Source organism: Corapipo altera, unplaced genomic scaffold (genome assembly GCF_003945725.1).
Source record: "Corapipo altera isolate COAL_440 unplaced genomic scaffold, ASM394572v1 24, whole genome shotgun sequence".
NCBI lineage: Eukaryota > Metazoa > Chordata > Aves > Passeriformes > Pipridae > Corapipo > Corapipo altera.
In genome coordinates this window covers 6,542,002-6,569,951 of record NW_020884903.1, presented here as the reverse complement: position 1 = coordinate 6,569,951, position 27,950 = coordinate 6,542,002, and the positions used below count along the sequence as shown (strand labels likewise).

Below are 27,950 nucleotides of genomic sequence, written 5' to 3'. Positions count from 1 at the left end.
GGGGGCGCGGGCGGGCTCCGTGCGGGGCCCGCGGGGGCGGGGGCGGCCCGGGGGCGGCCGCCGAGGGTCGGGCTGCCGGGGCTCCCTCCTGCCGCCGTCCTTTGGGCGGCACGGCCGCTCGCGTGGTTTGCATACGCGTGTAGTTTTTCGTTTTGTTTTTAATTTGAGCTTTGTTGAATTTTGGTGGCGTGCGGTCAGATTTATTTCCTCGGGTAGCTCCTGGTAGCATAACGGCAAAAGATGCCCTGAGACCTCTTGTTCACGCAGGAAAAGGTGAATCCGAATTGCTCTTTTGCCAAGGTTTAATTTTGTGGAACTTCGAAAATGCTCTTTTTAATTTATTTACTTATTTAATAATTTCTGGAAAAGGAAAGGTGAATTAACTCATCTTCCTTAGAAAGGTAGCAGCACTTTCCTGGTCAAAGTACTTCAAATATGTTCCGACACCTGCACAGCTTCAGAGAACTTTTGTTTCTGTTTCCACAGAAAGAACCAACATGCCAAGTGGAAGGAAACCTGAAACTGCTCTTTGGACAAGAAAGTACTGGCTTTCTGCCTTTTCACATGTTTTCCTTTTGCATCATAATGGAAGGAGTGGGATTTTTTGACTCATTGAGGCCAAATTTGGGCATCACTGGCTGAAGATAAGATGAAAGAAGACTTGAAAATATGTCAGTACTCTGTGACTGTTAATTCAGATGCACTTTTCACAAACAGAGAAGAATAGTGGTCAAAAGCACTGCAGTTTCATCAAAAGGATCTAATGGAGGATCTATGTTGATTTTTTCTATGATTGTTTTCCTTCTTGCCCCTCCATGAATCCCAAAAGAGAAAGATGGAAAGAATGTGTATGGAAATTGAGATAAAGCGAAAACTGAAGACAGTAATTTCAGTTTTGGAGTCTGTTTTCCAAGTACTGTAAATTCCCTATTTTATCAAATATAAGACACTGTTTTGAATAAATTGCATCATTTTTTGATCAGTGGGGTTTTTGTCAATTCTAAAAGTGGAATCTGACCTGATTGAAAACTTTTTAAAAAAGCAAGCCTATGACTCTGATTCCTTTTTTCAGGTGAAGTTTTTCAAGTTATCAAGAGATAATGTTTCACTCTGTACTGTGCATTATTGACCTGTGTTTTATATTATTCATATCTTAGAGATTTTATTTTTAACCTAATTTTAGTGTTTAATTTTTGTGTTGTGTTTGAGAAAAGTGTGAACAGACAAGGCACCTGAGATTTAAGTTTTCAAGAGCCTTGACATTTCAGTGTTGTATCTCAGATTGCAAGTAGTCTGAGCCTCTGTTATAATGCACAGTGTACACAATCTTTTCTCTTAAAAATATGCCTTAAGATATTTGAGTTTTTACTAACTGGATGAAATTTTGATATCCGGACATTGTGTTTTGTAAGGAAATGCATGGCTGGGGAAGAGGAGCTGCCTAATGGATCATGGCTCTGATGTTCGCGGGGCATACTTTATTTCTAGCGTTAATGATGTTTGATGTCTTCGCTTTTGAAGAATCTGTAAGCAATTACTCTGATTGGGTGACTTTCATAGAAAATGTAGATCAATATGAAAAACAGCAACTTGAAGGCCTTAGTGCTGAGCAGAAGCTGAAGAAAACAGTCCTTCATCCAAGCTTGTATTTTGACGCTCAAGATGTTCAAGCACTGAGGCAGAAGGCTCACACAACCCATTTGCATCTCTTTAGAGTCATCAGAAGTGCCGTGATGGTTATGCTCTCCAATCCTTTATACTATCTACCTCCACCCAAGTACACTGATTTTGCTGCGAAGTGGAATGAGATTTATGGTAACAATCTGCCACCTCTAGCATTTTATTGTTTGCTGTGCCCCGAAGATAAAGCTGCGTTTGATTTTGCCATAGAATATATGGATAGAATGGCTGGCTACAAAAACTGGTTGGTTGAGAATGCACCTGGAGATGAAGTGCCACTTGGTCACTCCCTAACAGGATTTGCCACTGCTTTTGACTTCTTGTATAATTCACTGGAAAATGAGAGAAGACAAAAATATCTGGAGAAGATATGGTCTGTAAGCGAGGAAATGTATGAATACTCCAAGGTTCGTTCCTGGGGAAAGCAGCTTCTCCATAATCACCAGGCAACCAATATGCTTGCTTTGCTTATTGGGGCTTTGGTTGCAGGAGTGGACAAAGGATCTCGGGCAAATATTTGGAAACACACTGTTGTTGATGTGATGGAGAAAACCATGTTTCTGCTCAATCATATTGTAGATGGGTCTCTAGATGAAGGAGTAGCTTATGGGAGTTACACAGCCAAGTCAGTAACCCAGTATGTTTTCCTGGCCCAGCGCCACTTTGGTATTAACAACTTGGAGAATAACTGGCTCAAAATGCACTTTTGGTTTTATTATGCCACCCTGTTACCAGGCTTTCAGAGGACTGTGGGCATAGCGGATTCTAATTACAACTGGTTTTATGGTCCTGAGAGCCAACTGGTTTTCTTGGATAAGTTTATAATGAAGAATGGAGCCGGCAACTGGCTGGCACAACAGATTAGAAAACACAGACCCAAAGATGGGCCAATGGTGCCATCCACTGCACAGAGGTGGAGCACATTACATACTGAATTTATATGGTATGCTGCTGAAATCACTCCTCAGCCTCCTCCTGACTATGGTACTGCTAAAATGCATGTGTTTCCTAACTGGGGAGTTGTTACTTACGGGGCTGGATTGCCAAACAGTCAGACAAACACCTTTGTGTCCTTTAAGTCTGGAAAACTCGGTGGACGTGCTGTCTATGATATCGTTCACTTTCAACCCTATACCTGGATTGATGGGTGGAGAAGTTTCAATCCAGGACATGAACATCCTGATCAGAACTCTTTCACTTTTGCTCCCAATGGACAGGTGTTTGTATCTGAGGCTCTTTATGGACCTAAACTCAGCCACCTAAACAATGTCTTGGTCTTCGCGCCATCTCCTACTAGCCAGTGCAACCAGCCTTGGGAAGGACAACTTGGTGAATGTGCCCAATGGCTAAAGTGGATTGGTGATGAGGTTGGAGACTCAACTGGAGAAATTATAACAGCCTCCCAGGCTGGAGACATGATGTTTGTGAGTGGTGAGGCAGTATCTGCTTACACATCAGCAATGAAACTGAAAAGCGTATATCGCATTTTGCTGCTCTTAAATTCTCAGACACTGTTAGTAGTAGACCATATTGAGAAGGAGGAAGACTCTCCTGTTAATTCTGTCAGTGCCTTTTTTCATAATCTTGACATTGATTTTAAGTACATACCCTATAAGTTTAAGAACAAGTACAATGGAGCTATGATGGATGTGTGGGATGCCCACTACAAGATGTTTTGGTTTGATCATCGTGGGAGTAGCCCTGTTGCTAGGATACAGGAGGCTGAACAAGCAGCTGAATTCAAAAAGCGATGGACCCAGTTTGTAAATGTTACCTTTCCAATGAAAAATACACTTACAAGGATTGTTTACCTTTTCTATGGCCCGTATGTCAATGTTTCTGACTGTAGACTCACAGATAATGCAAAATCTGGATTTCAGATTTCACTCAGTGTCAACCACACTGAAAATACCATCTCTGTTGTGACGGACTATCAGAATTTGAAGGCAAGGTTCGATTACTTGGGATTTGGTGGTTTTGCCAAAGTAATTCATGAAAATAAAGTGACCAAGTTTGGTGTCGGTACTGAATCTGTGAAAAAAGAGATAAAAAATAATAGAGTGGTTTTCCCATTTGGATTCAAAGTGAACATAATCGCAGGGTTAATTTTGGGTGTCAGTTTGGTCATATTGGCTTTTCAGTGGCGATTTTACATATCCTTTGGTAAAATGTTGCGTTGGATTCTGATACTGGTTGTCACACTGTGGCTTATTGAATTGGTGGATGTATGGAGCATGTGTACTCAGCCCATCTGTGCAAAATGGAGCAGTGACATGGTAAGGCTAGAACACGATAAAGGCAATAAAGCCAAACAATTAGAAGGAAACCCCGTTGTTTTGCCAGATGTCATCATTACTTCACTTCCCACTTCTGGTGCAGAAATTTTAAAACAGCTGTTTTTCAACACCAGTGACTTTTTATACATTAGAATACCTACACCCTATCTTGAAATTCCTGAGACTGAATTTGAAATTGATTCCTTTGTAGATCCATGTGAATGGAAGGTTTCCGATGTTCAGAGTGGTAATTTTCGTCTTATCCAAGGGTGGCTCCAGTCTCTAGTTCGAGATACAAAGTTGCATTTACAAAACATTCATTTGTATGAAGCTAGCAGAAGTAAAATTGCTCAGCATTCTGCATTAAGCAAGGACAAAAAGAAAAGATCCAGAAAGAGAGAATCCCTGTCAGAGCAAAGAAGCAGGGCAAGAGGGAGTCAAGAAAAAGATGCTGAATATATCAGGGAACTGAGAAGACATCTCATCTATTATCCTAATGCACGACCTGTGCTTAGTTTAAGCAGTGGGAGCTGGACATTAAAGCTTCCCTTCTTTCAGGAAATCCTAGGACCATCAATGAAAGCTTTATATGTAGTGAGGGACCCACGGGCATGGGTCTATTCAATGTTGTACAAAAATAAGCCAAGCCTTTACTCCTTGAAAAATGTTCCACAACACTTGGCAGCGATGTTTAAAGGGGAGAATGGTAAAGAAAAATGTAGTTTAAATGAAGGCTATGCCTCCGAATATGAACCATTGAGAAAAGAATTTTCAAATTCTAATTCAAATCCTATTTCTGTGTTGTCCTATTTATGGCTAGCAAACACGGCAGCAGCAATGAGAATAAATGGGGATTTACTCCCAACAAATTATCAGCTGATCAAGTTTGAAGATATTGTGAACTTTCCTCAGAAGACAACTGAAACAATTTTTGCCTTTCTTGGTATTCCTCTTCCTCCCGCTAGCTTAAACCAAATATTATTTGCCACCTCCACCAGTCTTTTCTATCTTCCTTATGAAGGGGAAATTTCACCAAGTAGCATTCATGCCTGGAAAAAAAACATGCCACGTGAAGAGATTAGACAAATTGAGGATATCTGTTATTCACTGATGGACCACTTAGGATACCCAAAGTTTATAGAATAAATGCTGCTGGTCAGCAAAAATTTGCACTAATGATCTCTGACTCCCAGTTTGTGGATAAATACTATAGAAGTTTGTTTATTCTTGTAAAATGTGTACAGTCTGCTACTTTCAGAGAGATTATTTTAAGAAAAAAGTAACTGTTCATGAAACTGTGGAGGATTTTTTGTTTGTTTTGTTTTGATTTTTTTTCTTTAAGAAGAAATTGTACCTACTTTTGCTGCCTTTCAAAAAAACCTGTGTGAACCTTTGCAAAACTACCATCTGGGGCCTCTATAGCTCAGGGGATTAGTAACAGAACAGAGAGCTTTTCACCTCCAGCTCACCAGTCTGATTCCAGCCCAAGTGGTTAGTTCCTGAAAGTACTTATCATTTTATAATTGTATGATGGCTTATATGAAATTATTCTTGTTAAACTGGTCTTGTTCCCAGTGGTGATAATTGGCACCCTTGGACAGGTTTACTGATGCATTCTGTCTGTGTCTCACTGGTCACTATAGTGGTGCAAAATAAACATAAGCTAAGATTTAAGGTTGTTCAGCATCCCTTCAGCAGGAAGAAACAGAACATTTGAGTAAATCTAGTTCCTTATTTACAGACTGAGCAGAGAGACCTGGGATTGAAATTGATGTGGATATGAAATCTCATTGTAGGATATGGTTCCTTCAGCTCAGGGATGTGGTACTTAAACTGGGTTTTGAAATTTGATGAAAGAGAAGACTTAATTCTCTTTGCCTGATAATGTGGTACCCTTTGTGAGCCTGAAGTAAACTGTCTGGAGAAAAAGAAATGGGACAAAATCTAAGAAACTAGCAAGATTCCCCAAATGAACAGTTAAATTTGGAGAAGATTTTGTGTAGTTTTGACCTGCCTCAACATAACCTAATTTTGAAGGTTATTAACATATTGGCTTCTTGCACTGCTTTTTCCTGTACTTCTTGTCTGAGAGGTTCTGCACGGGTTTTCTCTTTTTAAGTGAGATTCTTCCATCCTTCTTTGTTGTAACACGTTTCTCTGGTGATTCTTTTCGTAATTTCCCTGGGACCAGTGCAAATATTTGATGTCATTGACCATGGCTTATTGCTGATGTTTGCATAAAATGGCTGTCTGAGATTTAGAAGACCTCAGACAGGTCTGTGTTGCTGAGGGATGTTTTGCTTGTCTGTATAATGAATTTCTGAAGGACAGCCATTGCTAACCTCAGGTCTTCTTTCAGCAAGGGTGGAGATCTGAAAATCACCTGTCCCTAAGCCACCTCACATTTGAGTGATGTTTCCCTGCAGTAAACTATTTCCAAAATTGTCTGATTTTTATAATGATTGGTGTTTCTTTAACATGATGCTGTACTATGATTTTGGTTTGGAAACAGATAGGCCTGATAGGATAGACATGTATTTGTCACAGCTTATTTTCTTCTTGAGTCACACTCTTTTGTTTCGCATGTCCATTAAGAAAAAAATTTCCCATTTCCCAATTTAACTTGCTCAGTATTCCCTTGAAATGCATGCATATTGTAAATGTCTGCAGATGTGTAAATCAGATCACAAAGAGCCATCTATTTCCTTTACCATTTGTTTTTCATTACAAATGGAATTGTCTTGAAATATGCTTCAGTTTGTGGGAGCTGGAATCAGAGCTTTGGCTTATTGTATTGAAATATGTGTGTAAGTGCTGTTTATTTGGGTGGTAAACATTAGGCAATGTCAAAAGTGCAGTGAGTTTCTTCGTACAGATTACAGGTACCCTTGCTAATTTTTAGTGTATAGAAGTTCTTGTCTTTTCTTCTAATCTTAGTATTATGTCCCTGTCTTACTCCACTGTTTTGTCCCTCCCATATGTACATTTCACATCCTTTGGAATACATTGGGATGTTTCATTATGACCTAGATAAAAATAGCTCTTTCTCAGGCAGCCATTAATATGCGAAAAGAGGTCTCTACCATGATAAAGCTATTGATAATCTGTGGTCTCACAATAACTTACCTGTCCTTTACTAGAGGTAGTTGTATTTTCCCCTTCAGACCTGTGTTTCACCCTTGGCTAGGTGGAGTGCCATGTTAAAAGAAATGTTAAACAGGTAGATATACATTGATATTTTAGTGAAACAAGTATCATTCTCTCAAACTGACTTCTCTCTGAAGCCATTTTTGATTGTATGTTAAAAAAAAGTACTGATGTCTGTTCAGTTTGTACTTGATGGAATAAATTTCAGCATTCGCCTTCTATTTCCACGATTTGCACTCTAAACAAGAACAAATTAAAAGGCTTTGCTCTATCAGATGTTTTAGGGCAATTGAAGGTAAGGTTTGTGGATATACAGAGTTATTCTCTTGTCACTAGAATCCAGAGGAAGAATGGTCGCCACATAGACACAGACATTAACCTCCCCTTTCTCCATATAGTAGTGTTTAAGACTGTCAGTAAACTTTGAAAATTGTTTGACCTTTTTGAAAAGCATGCCTGTTTAGGTACATTGTGTTGAAAAGTGTTCTGCTTATGAAAACTAGTCTCAGTACTTTATCTTAACTTGGCTTCCTTTTTCTGCTTCTGTTAAATGTTGATACTTATTTGTACTATATTGTGGTTTGAATTGTCCAATTATGACATAGCTAAGATTTTGATGTATTTTTTTAAAAAGGCAGGCTTAATTTAAATGCTTATCTCTGAATCATATTTGGAAGCATAAGAAAAATAAACACCAAGGAAAATATGTCAGTTATTTACTTGCTTTGTAACTAAGTGACATTGGCCCTGGGGAGACGCACATAGGTCTTGGCATTCAGAGTTCTATCAAATAGCTTAAATCTATAGTCTCTGAGCACATCTAAATGCCTCTATTGCTCCCAATAGGCTTTTTGCTAGAGCAACATCTGTGTAGATGAGCCTCAGTATCATGGTCAGATTTGTCCCTTTCACCCTCTTAACACACAGTTGGCATGCAGTCCTCATCAAATTTATGTTTGAACAGTTAATTTGCCAGATCTGGTGTTTAATTTCTGTACAAGATCCTCAATTATGTAAAATATATAGCACAACTTATGGTGTAATACCATTCTGATAGTGTTAAAATGGAATTTAAACAAAAATTACTTTTCCAGTTCTATGAAGTTTTTGTTAACTGATTTGTAAAGCTGCAGTCATGGGTCAGAATTTTTTTTTATTTGTTTCACTTACTGTTGAAAAAATAGTATGACTACTAGCAGACTACTGTCTATCCTACAGTCAGTTATTTCCATTATTAGAGACACTATTTATTTGATGACCATAAACATACATTAACTGGAATATAATACTGCATTTCCTAAAAACATTTGAAGTGTGTAGTTCGAGATTAAGGATGAAAACATGTGATCTCAATATTTCTATAAGTTAAAAAAGTTACCCCTTTTGCAAGTGACCCATATGCTGCGTTCCATATGTTGTAATGTTTTGTAATTAGAAACTGTGATATTTCTTTAGGTGACTTAGTAATTTATCAAAATTATTTCTTTTTTTTTACACAAATTTTCTTCGAGAGGATGAGTACTGGATCTTAACAGTTCTGTGATCAGAGTGATCAGAGCAACATAAGCTTTCATTCCTTTCTCTAGACTCCCCTTTAGCTTTGGTTCAGACTGAAACCTTTGTTTAAATTGCATAATGGATGGGCTGTCTTCCAAGTGAAGAGTCTGTCTGGAGACACAGTCTCAAATTCCATATTTCCATATTGTGGAATATTATTGATGCTGAGTTATGAGTCAAAACTGTAAATTGAGAGCTGCTCAGATTTGGAACATAAGTGGAATGATACCATGCTGATCTCAGTTAAAGTTGTGCTATCGATTTCAACAGGAACAAAATACTATCATCTGCTGTCATCAAACTATTATCAACTAGTTAGCTTGAATATTCTAAAACAGAAGAAATTAAAGGAAGGAAATACCTCAAATGATCATGAAAGATTACCATTCTTGTTATTTGATGACAAGAGGAAATGTATTTTAATAATGTAAAAAAATAAAATTGCTCTATACTCTAATCAAAGCTACCTGTAGGCTGTCTGATAAATTTATACACTCACAAAAAGAGGTGTAGAAACATCAAAATAATCTACAAAGTACAATTTTCAAATGTCAGAACTTTGATTTTCTTCAGTTAAGAGAAATTTGCTGATATGTGATCAACACTATTCTCATAAAGGATGTGGATGGGTAATCTCATGCTGTCTCTCTTAATAATGGGAAAATGCTATTTCATGTTACCAAAATGATACTGTTTTAAATTAAAGTATACATCTTTTGAGCTGGCAATATGCTGAGAGTTATATGTGATGAAGGAAAACAAGGACAGTCTGATTTCATTCACAGTTGTCTATAACAGAATAATTTCTGAAAGGCTCTAAATTTATGCTGGTATAAATTCAACACTTTGTTTACTGCCTTTACTGAGAAAGATATTGTGGAGTTTATGAACATGACCTGAAATAATCTATTTCACATTAGGTAATTTAACTTTCATACCTAAATAAGGAGTTTTGTCACCCTAGAATCAATGGAAAGCGAATACTGCCTTCAAAGGTAAATCAGCTATTGCTTCCCTCTTTTTAAATACTCAAAAACCAAGAGTGATGGAACTCTTATTTTAGATGCCCACTGACAGATTTCAAATGAGATAGAGTGAATCTAGATTTATATGTGTATGGTCTTACATGTAAGTAGATTTCTGTGTCTGAGCAGTTCCAGTGCATACACTGTCCAAACAAAATTTTGTGAAACATCCTGCATAAAATAAAGCTGTTGTTAGTAAAATAATACATTTGTGTTATTCTTTTTTTTTTTCCCCAAAATTATTTCACCACTTAGGATATCACAAAACTTTGTGATGTGGTCAAGTGTATGTATTTAAAATTAAAAAATACATCTGTTTTTGTTTGTTTTGAATATGGAAACCACTGTTACTTTTCAGAAAGTATTGATAGCAAGACCTGATTTGTCTGCCCTTGGATCCACAGTAAGTACATTTGGTGTTAAGTAAAAGACCACAAAATAGCTATATTCCTGGAACAGAAAGGGTGATTTCCCATTCAGTTCTTGGGACAACTGGTTCAATCCATAATTTTGAAGTCTCTTAGTCTATAAACATGTAGCTATATGCAAACTGTGTATTTAGAATAGTACCTCTTCTAGTTCCTGAACTACACCCTGGAATTTTTTCAGAGACTGATAGTTGGCCCAGAGAATATTCTTAAATTTAAGTGTAGGTAAGCAAGTTGCAGTGACCATGAATGTTCTCTAGTGTGTTTATTTTAGTTTTTTTTAAGACTCATAATCAAGATGACTGGAATAACTGAAGCCCTCTGGATTTCTTTTGCTGAATGTGGGCTGGCACAGGCAACATATGTCAGATCCAGAGGCACAGGTAGTTCAGCATCCTTATTGCTGCAAAGATCTATAACCAACTGCAGATGCATCTCAGTTGCATCTAGCGTTCTGCAGCAGAGTTTTGCAGGTTTAACTGATTTTTTTTGTTTATTTAATTTAGAAGAATATGCTTGGGATATACATTAAACATAGCAAGAATAAGACCTTATTTTGTCTCTCCTGTGAACTACAGCATGTTGTAAAGCAAAAGTTTGCATGTTTTTAAGTCTTTTTTTATGTGGTATTTAATTGTGAAATAGATTTAATGTTGGGTTTTGGTTTTTTGGGGTTTGGTGGGTTTTTTCTGGTTTGGTTTTGGGGTTTTTTGTTTGTTTGTTGTGTGTGATTTTGGTTTTCTTTTTCTGGAGAGCGTTAGCCCTGTGTTGCCCCTGTTAGTGACTGCTGAATGATTGTGCAGCATGTGCTTTTGCTTTTTAGGTCATCCTAGGTCACTGTACTCTCACAGGTAAATTTTTTTTGGCCTTCTGATTCTTGAACCCAACTTTGGCTTTTGAGAGAGTTACATGGCAAATACCCATTATGATACGAACAACAAGGTGTGTTGTAAAAAAATGCTGCTGTCTATTGCAAATTCTTTGACACTATTTGTCTCCAGCTGTTTTCTGAAAGGTTGTTCACAGGGAATAAATGCTATGTACAAAACTGAGAGGAAACTAATACCAGGAGCATGATAAAAGGTGGACTGTCAGAGATAATTAATGCATACTTGTATCTGTGAAATCCAGTATTATTTTCCTTCTTAATTGCTTTTCTAAGAGAGCAATTGCTTACATTTTCTTTGGTCTTTTTTTAAAACCTTTTTGTGTTTTCTTCCTACAACTTACCTTGAAATAGACTTTTTTCCCATGTTTTCTGAATCTTAGTTTGAAACGTTAATTTTGTTACTTTTCGAACCTTCTTCTGTATTTCAGGATCTTCGAGTCTGTTCTCTTCATAAATTACATCCTACAGCTGCCACTTGATTTCAAGGAACATAATCTCAGGGGTGGTGAGGACTAGGATAGGTACACAGAAATGAACTGAGAAACAGGAGAAACAAAACATTCAGCTGCTGAGGAGAACAGACTTTAAAATGTGTGTTAGAATATTTAGGTCTTAATGAGCTGACATGTTATGCACTGTGAATGCCTGAATAATAGACTTTATTATTCACTTTAACAGATCAGCTGAACATTGTTTCAAAATACCAAACGAGTACTGATGGAACGAGAAGTTAAAAGGAAGTTTTCTTTGTATTTATTTTGATTTTTTGCCTTCAAAGCAGTGTTATTCTTTTGTATTCCCAAGCTGTGTTAATTTGTAACAGGATAACTATTAACCAATGTAGCTCTATAACACAATTGTTGGCACCAAAGGATGTTTTTCAATTATAGGATGCAGCTTTGCCTGCTGAGTATAGATTCAATATTGATGATTACTCAACTGCCAGCATCCTTTGGTGACATTTGAAAGAAAGGTTTACTTCTGCAATAATAAATTTTTCATGTTAAAGAATGAACTGCATTGTTGCTGAGCAAAATAGAGGTGATATGAAAACTTGTATATTATAGACATAATGCTATCAGTTAGTCATACTTTTAAAAGTATGAGTGTAGCCCTCATCTATTCCTCAACCTAATTACCAACCTTTATAACACTCTTTAATAGCAGGCTAGGCTAAGATGAATTTTCTTCTATTTGCTGAAAGAAAAGAGCAAGCCTACATGAAAATACCCTGGCTTTGTTGATATACTAGGAATTTTTAAAGTTGCTGTGACATGAATGTATGTCTATACCTCTAAATCCCTCCAGGGTACATTTGCAAATAATACATAATGAATGTTCCCGTTGATTTCAGTGAGTAGGAATTTACTTATTTGTATTCCATCTTTCTCTGATAATAGCCACGCCTTAATACCCTTAATACATGAAGTGAATAGAATGATTAGTAAAGAGCCAGGCTGGACAATATACAAAGGTTTCTGGTTTTCATTGTTCACAGTTTGTTGGAAGTGTTTGCCAGCAATCTGCTTCATCTGCATTTAGCTCAGTTTGCTCTGCATAGCAACAGACTCATAACACCCTTTGAAGAATCTCCCTTGAGAAGTTTAGAAGTTAAAGGTACAGTTTTAAACAGCTAATGTATATATCATTACTTTACTGCCTCTTAAATTAATATAGGTGAAATTTTCTTTTTGATTTAAAGGTGAAGGCAAAATGAAAAGAAAAAAATTACATTTCCTTGAAAATTAAATGTAAGTATATCGTTTATAAAAAAAAAGATGGTTAGATGTTATTGAAGTTTAGAAAAAAATCTATAGGGTCAGGTTAGAAAAACTGCTATTAAGTGTGTTGTTAAGTTATTACTACTTGTGCTCTATAATGTATCCTGCAAAACAGGTACAAATACGACCAATTTGCTTTTGTTGGATTTCTGAAACAGAATCAGCTAGATACACAAACAGCTTTTAACTGAAAGCAGATGCAATAACCTCATGAAAAGGTGATTTTAACCACATTTAGATGCCTTGCAGTTACTTTTGTGCTTAGTGACTTTTATTTTCTATTTTCAGTGAACACTTAGTAACTCCATTTTAATTTATTTTTTTGTTGCTATTAGAGATGTATTATTTATAGTGGGAGAAATTGTCCATAACTTTTAAGATCTCATAGTCTAAATGGTAAATTTCCATTAGCATCTATATTTTAGTGACTAAAATTCAGTAACTTATATAGGGTTTATAGAGGATTCTATGGGTGTAATGGAAGTTGAATTTAAATAGCTGAAAGCTCAGTCTACTTCCATGAATCACTTGCAATTTATCCTTAAACATAATCATTTGCAGTATAGTCATAGAATCATTTAGGTTGAAAAAGATCCTTAAGATCATCAAGGCCAACCCAGCACTGCCAAGTCCACCATTAAACCGTGTCCCCAAGTGCCATGCTCTCACATTTTTTAAATACCTCCACGAATTGTGACTCAACCACTTCCCTGGGCAGACCGCTCCAATGCTTGACAATTGCTTTGGTGAAGAAATTTTTGCTAATATCCTTACCTGACACAACTTGAGGCCATTTCCTCTTGTTCTATCATTTGTTATCTGGGAGAAGTGACTGACCCCCACGTCACTACAACCTCCATTCACGTAGTTATAGAGTATGATAAAATTTCCCCTCGGCCTTTTTTTCTTCAAACTAAACAACCAGAGCTCCCTCAGCTGCTCCTCCTCAGACTTGTGCTCCAGGCCCTTCACCAGCTTCATTGCCCTTCTATGGATACACTCCAGCACCTCAATGTTTTTCTTGTAGTGAGGGACTTCTTGGCCTTTTGTCTAAAATCAAGTATAGTCTAGTGTAGTATAAATGTTGTGCATGCATATCACCCAGTTCCTAAAATTCTGCTAATTTTGGGAAAGAGTCAAAATGCTGGAAATCAAGCAAGGTCAATAGTGTTGAACTAAGTCGTACACAGAAAATATATGCAGTGAAGTGCACAGAGATTTGAAGGTGATGAAGGCTCTCAGCAAATACAATATTTTATTTTTTTTAATTTAGAATTTAAAACAGGCTCTGATAAAGGACACTTACTGGGAAATGTTTAGGTTGTGGCTTACTTTCCTTGCAGATCAAGAACTTCTTTTTTTTCTTAGTGTGGCATTTTAGCTGAAAGTTTTCTGAGACTGATCATCCTATGACTGGTCATTCCTCTTTTTGATTCTGTAGTTTCGCTATAAGACTTCTATTTATCTGTTTTAGAAAGATATATTTGTTTATCAAGAGTAAATTTGATGAACTGTTTCATTATATTTTCTTTCTGTTGCTTTAAAAATAGAAATCATACTTGCAGGCATTTTGTGTAGGAATCCATCAGAATTTCTTAAAGTCACAAATTAGAGAAAGTAGTCAGAATATAACTGTGGTTGCAAACTCCAACAGACACTTCAGAATGTCATCTTATACCAACAAAAAGAATTTAACCCTATTTTCTCTGATGCAGCTTTATTGCTATAGTTGTATACACCTTTTTTTATTTAAAATAAGAAAAAAAATACCTTCATCCAACAAAATACATATAGTTCCCAGTTGTAATCATTATTATTGTGAATAGCTCCTAGCTGGAATTCTGTGGTAAACCAAATCTGCAGTATCTTTTGCACCCTTCATGAATTCAACTGCGACAAAATTGCCAGCAGCTTAATAGGTTTCTTGCTCTGAGGCAAATCTGTTCATAGCACTGAAAATACTGGCAAACACATAAAGGAAAATTAATTTAACCATATTTTATCATATTTTATTTTTGTAGATCTTATTTACAAGTGAAGTTTGAATATTCTGCTTTTATTTTGATATAAAAATTCACTCATCTAAGTAAGTTCACCTGTAAATTTTGTTAGCTGTACCTCTCCAAAATTTGGAGAGAGACAAAATTTACCGAAAGAAGAAAAGACTAGCCCTATTAGAAATCTAAGTTTGTTTAATTGACTAGAAAGTGTTGAATTTAAATAAACAAATGTTAAACTATTTTAAATGTTTTTAGCAAATGACATGTACTGATTACGTCTTTTGACTTTGAGTTACGGGTGTACTTCTCCAAAAAGAAATCCTCAGTGATACCTCAAATCTATGTCATAGTAATTCTGTTAAATAGAAACATTTCCTGGGTGATGGACATTCTAGAGATCCTGCAGAGAGTGCTAATGTATTTTAAATTAGCACTTTGTATTAAACATTACCTCTGGACTCAAGAGCACTCCTTATGTTCTGCACTCAGTACCCACAGAGACTATATGCTACAACAGTGGACCATTCAATTCTTACTGCAAAAGGATTGTAAAAGTGGCCTAAGATCTTTACCCAGGATATTAGTTATATCAAAAATAGTTGGTTTTCATACCAGAATGAGAACTCTGACTCTTGAACTATGAATACCAAGGCACAACATCACTTCTCATCCTGCTGTTATGTGATCATCTTTTTAGGACAAAATGATAGGATGTTCTTTGTTGTCCTGATACCAACACAAAAGCTATGTCAAGAATAAAAATAGTGGTTTTGATAAATATGTAGCAATCTCTCTTACCTGAATGTATATAGAATCACATTTCTTGGGGGGATGTATTTCTAACTGAGGTCAGTATCTGCTGGCACTAGGAAAACATGATGATATGCTAACTCATATTATGCATTGACAGAAGTAGTCGTCAATACAGGATAGGTTATAGCCTAGAGTTTTTAATTTTTGCAGTTTAGTATTGCCAAAAATACACTGTAAATAGAATATTTTTATTATGCTCACAGGGCATACTCTAAGCTGTGGAAAGAATGATCTCTTTTTTCATCAGAAGAAGGCTTAGCAGATTTTTTTTTTTTGCTATGTCTTTCACTGCTGCCAGCACAGCAGAGCAAAAGGACATAATTGGAGGAGAAGATACATGCCAGAATGTCCCTGCCATGTGATGGCCCTCAGGAGTGTCACCTTTGCTGTGCAGCCACAAGTATAAACTAGAAGCCTATTGCTTCTTCCTAACTCTTGGATAAAAATCTTGGAAATCTCTTACTTTTGAGGACCCTACAGACTCAGAAATGAGAAGGTATTTAAAAAAATAACATTTGAAAGTACTTTTGACCTCATGACATATGAGATAATCACACAACTTCCATGACCTTGACTGATGTTCTTAAAAGATTGGAAATGCCCAGATGTGGGATAGATAGTCATGTAAAAGAAAAGGTAATTTTCTGGAATGTTAGAAACACAATATTCTAGCTCGTCAAGCTACAAGTGTATGACACAGCAGAACTCGGGAGCAGACAAGTAAATTGACAGAACTGACTTCTGCACAGCTTCTGGTGCTGATTCAGATTGATGACTGTGGCAGGAGTCAGCACAAGGGCTAGACACTGATTCCAATACTGACTAAAACAAATGCTGTTATGTGGCCTCATTCATGTGTCTTAAGGAGGCTGGAGGCTCCCCCCCTTAATTTCTTAGGTTGGGGAAAGATGCCATTGTAGATCCTTAATATTTTAGTTCTGAACCAGTGAAATATGCCAATGCAAGGCACAGTATGTACAAGGCCAGGTTCAAGGAATTGGGCTGATAGTGGGGATGAGAGGAGGGAAGCATGTAGTGTGAATGAAAAGGCAGTGGCAGCTTGAGATGAACAACAGGAAGAAAAAGGGGTAAGATCAGAATACTTTGTAGAGTTCTGGACAATCTAGACATCTGCAAGGATGCAAAAATTTGGCATGTTAACAATCATCTACTGTAATGTTTGTAATGATAGTAGTCTATGTTAGCTGTTGTACAATGTAGCTGTCATTTCAGGTTTCTGCGAAGGAGAATAGCACAATTGGTTCTGTAAAGAAGCTTCATTTAATTTTATAATTAAGCACTTTTTACAAAAGTGAAAATTACTGGCATCATATGTGGTTTGTTTAATGACAAATTAGATCTCAGAATGTAATATCTGGAGGGTTAGCTTTGGTTTTAATTTATTTTTTTAAATCACAGATTTGCATTAAGAATGGACACATAAAATATGTATGTCTGTGAACTACTAAAAACAAAACGTTAAGAGTGAGGGATATGAGAGCTTTCTATTTCCAAGCATTTCAAATGAAATACTTTAAAACTGGGATGTCATTTGCAAAATCTCTAGGTCTCCTGCTTCAGTGTTATGAAACTAGATTGTAGAAAAATAATTTTATGTAACAAAATCCTAATACTCATCACCTGTATTCTTTGTTTTCAATTTTTTCACATATCTTCTATGCATTGGGGGTTTTATTTATTTTCTGTGAATAAACAGTGAACAGCCATATATGTGTATCCTGAAAATCCAGTCGCTTTACCACTGTAAATTGGCATAGTACCACTGAAGATAATGACACTGAGCAGGGCTGCAACAGCTGAGGTTAGATAGCCTTTTTTCTGCAGGAGAAATGTAAGTGTGGGGCAGAGACTTCATCTTGATGACAGAGTGGCATAAGATTTGGGAGGTGAGCCAGAAGGCAGCTACTGTAAAACTCATCCTGTGCAATGCATTACGTTCCCCCCATATGCCCCTCCTCCTTTCCTTCTGCAGTTGAAGAAGGAACTCTGTCCACAGCCTGATTACAACCGGGAAAAGAGATCTCTTTAAAGATTTAACCTCTTTTGTTTTCTGTGTGTTGGCTTCTGTTCATTTAGATAAATAAATAAAAGCTCTCATTATTGTTGTGTAATCAGCCTGCAATCAAAAACACAAAGGGAAAATACTGACTCGCACTTGAACTACATTACTACTTTGTTCTCTTACAAGGCAGTATGGCAGTCTCTCCTCTGATATTAAATAAAGAAAGATATTGAATCTTTATCTAAAAGCTGTGCAAGAACTAGCTGGGCACTATTTCTGTACTTTGGGCACCTGAATAGTGAAAAACCTATTGATAGCAAAATAGATCACAGAGGTTTAAAAGATTGAAAGACAGGCCAAGTCGTTTCTAAGCTTTAGATTTACAGCTCTCTTTGAAGACCTGACTGAAATCATAATGATAAAGGATTTTTGCTTAGCATGCCTGCTACGGTTTTGTGAGAAATCACGTATTTTGGACTGTGTCCATACCTATGTGCTGAACTTCTGGCAGCTTATTCCTGGGGCTGGTTTCTTTTCAGGGTACTTTTATATGAGCTCTGAATCTACATGTCCAGACTTATCTCATGGCTACCTCCTGCACCCAAATCCTGGAACTCAGTACATGTCCCAGATCTGATAATGTAGTCACATTCTGAAGAGACTTGCCAACAGTGGAGTTATTTTTTTTTGCGGAGCACAATAACAAAGGATGATACCTGCTCTGCTTTCAAATGGTGAAATCAAGAAGCCCCAGTGATTTCAATTCAGTTTCATTTAAAAATAATATCCTTGAATTTGAAACCTGCACAAGTGAAATTGAAATAAAGGTTTAAATCAGAATCATCAAAGTTGGTTGTCACCCAATATGTTAGAAAGTAAAGGTAAAGTAGTTTGGCAAGGTAGTAGGAGTTTGTGTTTTTTTCCTAATTGGTTCATTTTCTTCTTTCTTTTAAAGTGCATGGCACTCCTTGGCTGCCTTTTCTGCTGCATGAGTGCACAATGCTGCTTGTGTTTTGGTACAGGCCATCTGAACAGAAGATCTAGTTAAGATCAACAAGATTAGAACTTATTTAGAAAATATTATATGAAGACCAGCCAAGTAAGACAAATAGACAAAAATAATGCGAATAAAAACCCCTGAACTTAATTTGAAATGATCTTTCAAACAAGATAAAAGAAGAAATTAATTAGCCTAACCTTCAGGTGGAACTGCAAAGGATATACTTGCATAAAACTGCATATGAGGGCCGAGATGTTTTCCAGAGGCATCCTTTCTATCCTTTCTATCTCTTGAATTTGTAGCAATGTCAGCTGTAATGCTACATGGGTCTCCTGTCACAGGCTTTCTTTATGATAGTCACCTTATAAAGAGGATTCTGAGTTGAATTGTCCAAAGTGAGGTTTTCGTTATTCTTGGCAAGTTTTCTGCAGCAGATGTTAGAGAAATTACAATGCAACAGAATTACAGGTGTTTTGCTGTTCTGCCCAAATTTGATATTGGCTTTTTAGAACCCAGTCCTCAGAGACTCAATGAATAAGTGGTTTTTAAAATCAGTAGAGTTTTTCTTTGGCTCTTAAAGCTAATGTATGTCTGTTTTAATGTGTATGAGCTAGCTTATAGCTCTCTTGCCTCTAGTCTTTTCTAGCTAACATTAGGCCATCAGCAAGAGGAGTGGGTATGAGAAGATTACTCTTGAGATCCCTAGAGTTATAAATTCAATCCCATTTGATAAAAAGAGAAGATATTACAGGTCTGAGGGACATGGATCTTAGCCCACTTTTTCCTCAAGCATATACTCTAACATAGATGAATTAGGACTGGACATTTTGGAGTCCCATAGCTACCACATTTCTACTAGCATTTCTCCTCCAAACTAATAGTTTGAAGAAGGAGAAAAAAAAAAAGGGAAAAAAAAAAAGAGGAGTTAAGGAGAAATGCCTGATTGTCTGTCAGTGACTTGTCATTCAGAATAAAATTATCCCATTAGGACATGAGCTAGGAAGAAATAAGATTTCAAGTATTGTGAAGATATTAATTTGTTTAAGCACCTAATGTAACTCAGTGCAGACAAAATAAGTTTTCCAATGAATACAAAGGAAGGAAGAGTGAGGTTAGGATTATAAGAAGATAAAAAAGGCTGTACTTGGTTGGAGCAAAGGACTATTCAATTCAGTGTGGTGTTTCCAGCAGCTGCCATATGTGAACACTTAGGGAAGAGTACAAACAAGGTAAAAGTAGGGTTCTTCCTCTGATTGCTTTCCCTGCCTCAGGACTGAGCTAGATGCATGTAGCAAATCTAAATAGATTTCTTTTCCATTAGGTTTTTCAGTCTTCCCTAGAGTCCATGTAAAATTTAGAATCCACTATGTCCTCTGGCAAAGAGTCCAACAAGGCAATTATTCCTTATTTTAAGTGCCATCTTTTAGCATTTCTTTTCAGCCTGGCACCTGTCATCTCTCTTCTAATCTGAAAAGTCCTTGTTTACTTAGTCATTCTATGCTTGAAAGCATACCACTCCTGTAATCATCTTCCCTTCTCTGATTTTTTGTTATTATCTTTGCTAGGAGGACAAGACCTGTTCATAGTGTTGAAGATGGGGGCAAACATAGATAGTAACTTATGAGTCAAATTTGGTTGTCTAATCATATTTTAAAGATACTCGCCTTTTTCTGCAACTGTAACTAGTTCTGCTTTGTACTCTGATTCTCCAAGAGAGATTTTGAAGTTTGCATTTGAAGCACAGAAGTATTATAAATAAATTACAACATATTAACTGAGTGCTTACAAGTCATAGCAAAAAACTTCAGACACTGCTCTACAAAGCAAAGCCTCTGTTTACAAAGAACAGTGTCCAAATAAACACTTCAATCAAATTTAGGCATCATCAAGTTTATTTTTTTCTTAGAATCAAAACTTGCTACTAGTTTTCAACTTTGTCACAGATAATAGATGAATTTTCAGGACAAAATAGGGAATGAGTAGCTAATAAGCCTATAAAAAATGCTGACAGAGCAGCAGTAGCCTCTCTGTTCTGACCATTGATGCAACTTGGGCTTCAAAGTCAGATGTATACTTCTGAAATTTTTACCCAGCTTGTTAAGCTGCACGAGATGTTGCTCGTTACGTCAGGAAGTAGAATCATCCCTGAATTTTGCATGGCACTGCCCAGAGAAAACAGACAAAAAAGAGTGAGGAACATCTAATTAACTCTTTAAATATTCAAGAGTTCTTACCTTGCTTCAGGAAAATAAGAAATGTGTTATACTGCAAAGATTTGCAAACCCTGTCTGTGTTTATCTCTTTATAGAAAAGTTACAAGTATATAGCTGATAAATGGGTAAAATATACTCGATGCTTATATACCTTGTCTATGCAAAAATGTCTTTATCTGAATATGCTTTGAGAAGGAACATCTGCTTAGAATGTAGTGATGGAATTCTTATCCTGTGTGATCATCTGGTGTAATCTTCATATATGAAAAAAGAAAAGAAATCAGTCTAGTTTCTGAACACATAACTGTATGTCTGTCAATAGGAAGGATGAGATTATACAAAATAGAGGATATGCTCTCTAAAAATTGCTTTGTCACTAGGTGGACTTTGGTGGAAACCTGACAAGATTCACTTTTTAGAGTTACCTAAGTACAGCTTTTCTCAGTTGCTTGGCTTAGAGGTTTAAGTCCTATTTCCAAAGGAAGTAGTTCAATGGATGCACTTCATTCTGTTAAATAATTATATTACACATCTAGTCCACATTCCCTGGATGTGTACAGACTAGTCACATGTACTCTTTGTGTGTTATAAGAGAATTATGGTAAGGAGGAGGATCCAGAAATCTCTGACCTGTATGATGCTATGAAAGACAGATCCTTGAGTAATCTGAGTTATGGCATTGACTTGAAGTTTTTGGCCCTCTGATATATAGCTTGCCAGGCATCACAAAATGAGACTCTGGTTTTTCTTCGCATAAAACTCCTGTATCCCAAACAAATTAAACACTGTAGAGCACAAGAAGAATACACAATTGCCAAATTTATAAATCATCTGGGTGATTACAGCAGTCTATATGTATTTGACAACCTTTAACCTTCAATGAAGATACTGAATTCAAAAAAGCCATAGGATCCATCTGTGAGATGGCTATCAAAATGGTGTAGTGGCTAGGGTCATGCTCTGCTGATAGTCACATAACCATTCTCACCCCATCTGAGTTGTTAACATAGCAAACACTCACATCGCATTTACTCTTGCTGTACCAGTGTTTTTGACCACAGTGACAAATCACATCTGCTGCTTAACTGCATGTGTGAAAATATAGCTGAGTTCCTGCTCAACAGGGAATGATAGACTGTTTCACGTCTCTACACATCATTTTTCAGATTGCAGTCAGTGATAAAGAGAACCCTAACATCTTCAATGTAAGGAACAAAGCAGCAAGGAACATACTGATTATAGAAGACAGACCTTCTTGGCTGCTGTCAAGAGGATTTGGGAAACCTTCAGTCAGGGCTAAGGGGAAATACTGAAAGAGCCAGAAGCAAATATGGGATTGGAAGAAACAGAAGAGCTATGAAAGGGTATTACTTGGGTAGCATTCTCTTGGCAAACTCTGTAAGTGTGAGTCTGCTTTGTGTCTGACACTGGGCAGCTTTTCCCTCCGCTCAAGTTGAGAGCTAAAGATGCCAGATTTCTACTATGCAATTGCAATGAATGGAAGATATATGCATATATCAGAAAAGGGTATATCACTCTCTATATGGACTTTCCAGCATGAAAGTCCAGGATAAGATTCACTACTATAAATATCTCTTCCAAAATATATTAGGAAGTATATTTTCAGAGTGCAAAACAGCAATAAACCAGCCATCTGCCAAGGTGTAGTGAATTTCCCCTATGATTTAGAAAGAGTGGGAATGCATGGTTTTGTCTGGTTTGTATATTGAAAGAACAGCTTATGTCTCCAGAGGTGGTTAAAGCAGTGGAATCTATTTTGAAGTAATGAACTTGAAAGAAAAGGATGGAGAGAAGGAGTTATCTCATAGATGAAGGTCTTAAAGAAGGAGGTGAGAATGCTGAGAGTTGAAAAAAAGTAAGACTGGCAGTGAGGGCAAAGGCAGCCTTCTGTACAACCTTGTCTTCATAAGCAGTGTGGCGTCTTCTCAGAGTGATGTATTCTCCTCTCTGTTTTATAGAGCTCCCTCCACCCTCCAGTGCCCTCTTACCTCCCCTGATGTGCTCTGTAGGAATTTATTGTCCCAGAAAGAAAACTGTAGAACAGCAGGTAGAAAGTGTTAGGTGCATCGTGGGATCCAGTGTCATCCACACTGAAATAAGTGTAAAAAGGAGTTGGGTTCTTCTAGAATGTTTTATAGATTGTGCTCCCTGTACTTCCTGGCATCCTATTTATAAAGGTGCTTGTTTTTTACCCTAGGATATTCTTGTTATACTTTAATTACAGGCTCTTTAAAACGGAGGCTAAGTTAACTGTCCAATTTTCATTGGCAATGCTAGATGCTACTATAAAAATTTGAGGTGACTTACAAATGTTCAATTACAGTAATTTGTCTAGGGAGCTGAAATGCAACACTAGGAAAAAAAAGTGTATTTTTTTTTCTTTATGCTAATGTTTGTGAAATATTAATAATAACCTTACTGTTGAGAGCTACTTTCTTCAGTCTTCTGTATTGCCTTATGCTTCATTTTGTTATTGTCTTTATTTTATTCATTTCAGAAACATAAAATTTTTAAGTTCCATGCATTATTTTTGGTTCTGAAAAGGTTGCCATCCTAAATTTGCTACAAAAAAAAAAAAAAAAAGAAATAGAATATCTTGCTCAGAGCCAAATAACTATTTTTTTTTAACTTATCGAGTATCAAAGTAGGATTGAAGTTAATATTTCCTTGCTTAAAAGAAGCTACTGATTTTTAGCATAGGTCATTTATCATAGTATTCAAGCAAGCCCCATTTATATGGTGATTTCAGAGTGCTGATTTGAACAAGAAATAGTTCATCATTCCTTCATGAACTGATGGGTGGGTAGAAACAAGCTTTAAAAAAATTTAACAGCAGAAATAAGTGCGCTTGTAAAATGTATTCAAGCATAATTTATATGCATGATAGCTTCCTAACTTACTAATATTACAAAGGTAGAGTTAAATTTTAGAGTTGCTGTTAAAAACCTTCTGGAAAATATGTTCCTAAGTAATGAAAGAAAACACTGATTATTTAGGTAGCATTCTTCATTTCTGAACTGAAGCTCTTTAAGGAAAGTCTGTCTTAGAGCACACATTATGTACAGAGAATGACCCCACTAGTGTGATTTGAATAACTAAATCAATGTTTCTCACCTGGCAATACTTTTTGACCTAAATGGACCTCTTCTCTCATTTACAAGCACAAAAGAGACTGAATAGTCACTACCCTGTGATAATATATTTGTGTGAAAAGTATCAATTTCTGGTGTTGGAGGGTCATGCCTCCCTGACTGGACCCAAAGATCTAGTGTTAAAAGATTTTGATCTTCTTTCTTCCTAGGAACTGAGTTTAGCTAGTGGAGGAGTTCAGATCTGTATGTGCAACATCAGGGTGACTTGAGTAGGAAGTGAAAAACACTACTGGGAAAGATTTTGTGTATATTCTTAATGGGGAAAATAAGTGTTTGCTTATCTGCTGTGTTTAATTGAGTTGGGATTATAATTGTTCGAGTTTTCATTCCTGACTACTTTTGTAATGGGAACAGTGTTTGCAATGTGTTTAGTCTTCCTAGGCTTTGTTGGGTGCATTAGCCTAGCTTTATGAAGGATTTACATTTTATATTTGCTCATCATATTATTTCCATAAGAAAAAAAAGGTCCCCAAATAAGCCCATCATACAAGACTATGAACAGTTAAAAGGAAAGAATTTATGTAGGATGTAAGGATAAGTGTAGCAAGGTTGGCAAGGGAAGTCAGAAAAGTATTTATACTCTCAGAGGGTAACTAATGCTTTAATAGTAGATGGCATGCAGAAAAAACTGATATAAAAGTTTATGGGATGCTTTTATTCCCCAGTGGAAAATGCAGAAGAAAAAAAATAAAATAAAAGAGACCAAAAGTATGTAAAGAGCTTTAAGGCTGCAAAATATAGGTCAGGGAAAACAGGAACTGTTCAGTTTAAACCACTGTTTTAATGGACCTAAAGGATTTCACTTGACTTGTGACCTTCCAATACAAGCCAAGTTTTTTGTACAGGCTTTCTATTTTAGATAATAAACATATGTTGGACAAGTAAGTACCTCAGGTATTTAGAAATAAAAGTCAATTTTATGGTGAAAAATGTAGTGGCTTATATATAGTAGTAGTGGTTGTTATTGATGGATGAAAATAAATGGATTAGTTTCAAAAATCATGGTGAATGGTGTTATAGAAATATACTGGAAATCATGAACTGAGGGATCTACAAGTAGAACAAAACGAAATCTGACCTTTTTAATTATTTAGCTGTATTTCTCTTTTTGTATCTTCTTTCCTGTTTTTCTATACAAACATATGTACATCCAGTAATAAAGATAGAGAGGGAGTTCAAAGCTTAATGAAAATGCCCTCTGGTCATAAACTAACCAGTAGCATTGAGAAAATAGGGGGAAATGGTAGTCGATGAAAAATTATTAATAATAATAATTAATACATAGTTAATAATTAATACACAGTACTGTATCTTCTGCTGAAACAGTTATTGGCTGTAATTGGCTGCTTCAGTAGGTGGGCAGAACACTTACAGGTTCCATATTGTTTGTGGTAGTGGTTTGAGGGGATTTTTTATATTTTTTAACATATTTGGTATTTAATTTTTTTTCTCATATTTGTGGATTTTTTCAAGGATTCTGAAAAAAAATAAAATTATCTGGGCCAAATATTTACTCCAAGCATATCTTATTATGCTTCTTCAGCACAGAAAGGAGAGAAAGAATACTATCTTTGATACATTTTGACCTGAAGCTTAGGAAATTTGTCTGAAAAACGTAGTATAACCTGGATGTAATATTTAAGATTTCACAAAGTGTGTATAATGAAACAATGTTAAATGTTCTTTTAATAAATCAGAAAGTAGGAAATAAGTAGAACATTTGGGGACTAGAACCAGACTTTGATGGCAGAGTAATTAATTTTAAAAAGAATTGGTCAAAATACACATTTGAATTAACCAAATTTCAGAGAAATTGTATTTTGAATGTGTCAAGTTGTTTCATTCAGTTTCTCCCCTTTATTTCTCCTTTCATCTCAAAAACCACCATGAAAAAATAATTGTTACGTTATGTGAAAAGACTTAAAAATTAATTAGTGACTTCCTTAGTAAAGTAAATAAACAAAACTGCATCTAAGTCAGTTTCTAGGGACAGATTAACTGAAGGATTCATTGGAGTTACATCACAGTGAAGGAAGTTCTTATTACCTTAAACAAATTATTATGTCCAGCTAGGTATTAGTGATATAGTGATGTAAAGTAAATAATCTTATAATCTTAAATTTGATGAAAAGTCAATATACTGCCATGGTTTAAAATTTTTGTTATTCAAGTTCATTAAGTAAGTGTGGTGGAAAAGTAGAAGTGTATTGTGGATTTTAGTGAGCACTGAAATTAAAAGCTTTAAAAGCTTCAAAAGCTTTAAAATATATCTGTAAGTTAACTAACTAAAAAACCCCAAACCCTTATTTTCTTATTTTCTTCATTTTTTAATGACCATATGATGATATAAAATAATTTTTGGAAAGGAAATTTATTTTTATATATGCTTCCTTCTTTTTGGTGTTAGTCATGAAGACTATTTTAAAACATATGGTGACCACTGTGCATGATGAAGATTAGATCCTTTACCTGTATTTTGTGAGTATGAGGTTGCAAAATGTTTTGAGGAAATTCTATCCTCTCCTATTCTTTCTCTGTGCCCGTAAATCCCATGTACCACTTCCACAAACATATATATTCCCTTAGATCCCAATGTTTCTATGACCTTTGGAGCCAACAGTGTTACACAGGCTACCACCAACTGTAAAGGTGGTACTGTAGGAATGATATTGTAGGAATGGAATTTACCCATTTTTTCTGCCTAAAGTCAAATTGAGTAAATCTTTATTATATGTTACCACCAACTTATTTTGAACCCATGTAAACTTTCAAAGAACTATTATTTATAAACTATTTTCTTACTTTGCTGCTTTTTGTGATGGATCAGGGTGTACGAACATTGAGGATGTATAGAAAATTGGACTACTTGCTAGCAGTGGAGCAATTCATATTAGTTACTGTCTACTTCATCTCCTCCTATTGTTTGGTATGGAAATTAACTCTCCCGTACCTATGGTGCCATGGAAAACATAATCTAGTTTTTTAATAGCTTGTAGATCAAATAGCTATACTCTGGAAATGGGTTCCAATAAAAGCTCCATTTTGTTATGCTGGGCAGCAAACACATATTATAGAAACCATCTTCATTATTCATTGCTATTTTCCTAACTTAGAGTTTCCTTCAAGTAGTGTTAACATTTGATGATGGAAAATGCAGGCAAATAAGCTGTACACTATATGTGCTTTATAAAATGAATTGACCTCTTGGGAATAGAAGAGCTACAACTTCAATGGTAGCAATTATGTTTTTATGGTCCAAGACAGAAATAAAATGTTGAAATGGGAAATTAATGCAAAAGCTTAGTTCGAAAATTATCAAAAGCTTAGAATCTGAGTGTGTAAAAATCATTGTAATATATCAAATTATTTGTTTATGAATGATCAGTTACATAGGAGCTGAGAGTTATAAATAATGTTATAGTATCCCATTTTCCTAGCATCAAATACTGACTAAAAATCTTTTATATTACAAGTGTGCGTTATATGGGTTCTACTTTCTTTTCACTCAGGTTCCATTTTCCTCATTGCTTAAGGTAATAATTGAACAAAGAGCCATTCATGAATCAAAGATTCCTTCAATTTCTGGTTTAATGATCAATAGATAATGATTGACCATATGGATATGAAGATATATTTGTTTGATACTGTAAGCTTCAGAGTAATTTATGATACTATATTAGATGTGATATTTTTGTTGTCAGTCTGCAGAAGTTGTCAAAGCAAGAAAACAGAAATCATCAGTGGGATGAGAATGGGTTTGTAAAAGAAACTCTTTAAAGAACATCTCCAAATCCATGCTTTCATAATGATGAAATTTTATATAAATCTCTGCTGGTCACTGCTGGCTACTACCATCTTGTTTTTTTTTCAGTTTATTATGCTGTTGTTCATTTGAATTACGTGGAGTCCATGATGGTCAGCAGCAGTTAGCAATACTGTATACAG

General features: G+C 35.9%; 1 protein-coding gene across 4 annotated transcripts in view; it reads left to right on the top strand.

Moving 5' to 3' along the window:
• The window catches only part of DSEL (dermatan sulfate epimerase like), a 20,670-nt gene extending 828 nt beyond the window's left edge, over positions 1–19,842 (top strand). The window contains exons 1-2 of one of the 4 annotated variants that reach the window (XR_003528865.1): positions 159–8,286; positions 19,832–19,842. Coding sequence is in view for 3 of the 4 variants with exons in the window: in XM_027650916.1 (XP_027506717.1) it covers positions 1,452–5,102 (3,651 nt within the window). In the remaining variant the exon portion in view is untranslated. Of the gene's footprint in view, positions 1–158; positions 9,890–19,831 lie in introns of those variants that run through there. The other 3 variants (XM_027650918.1, XM_027650917.1, XM_027650916.1) reach the window with 3 other exon arrangements.
• Positions 19,843–27,950: the final 8,108 nt, after the last annotated feature.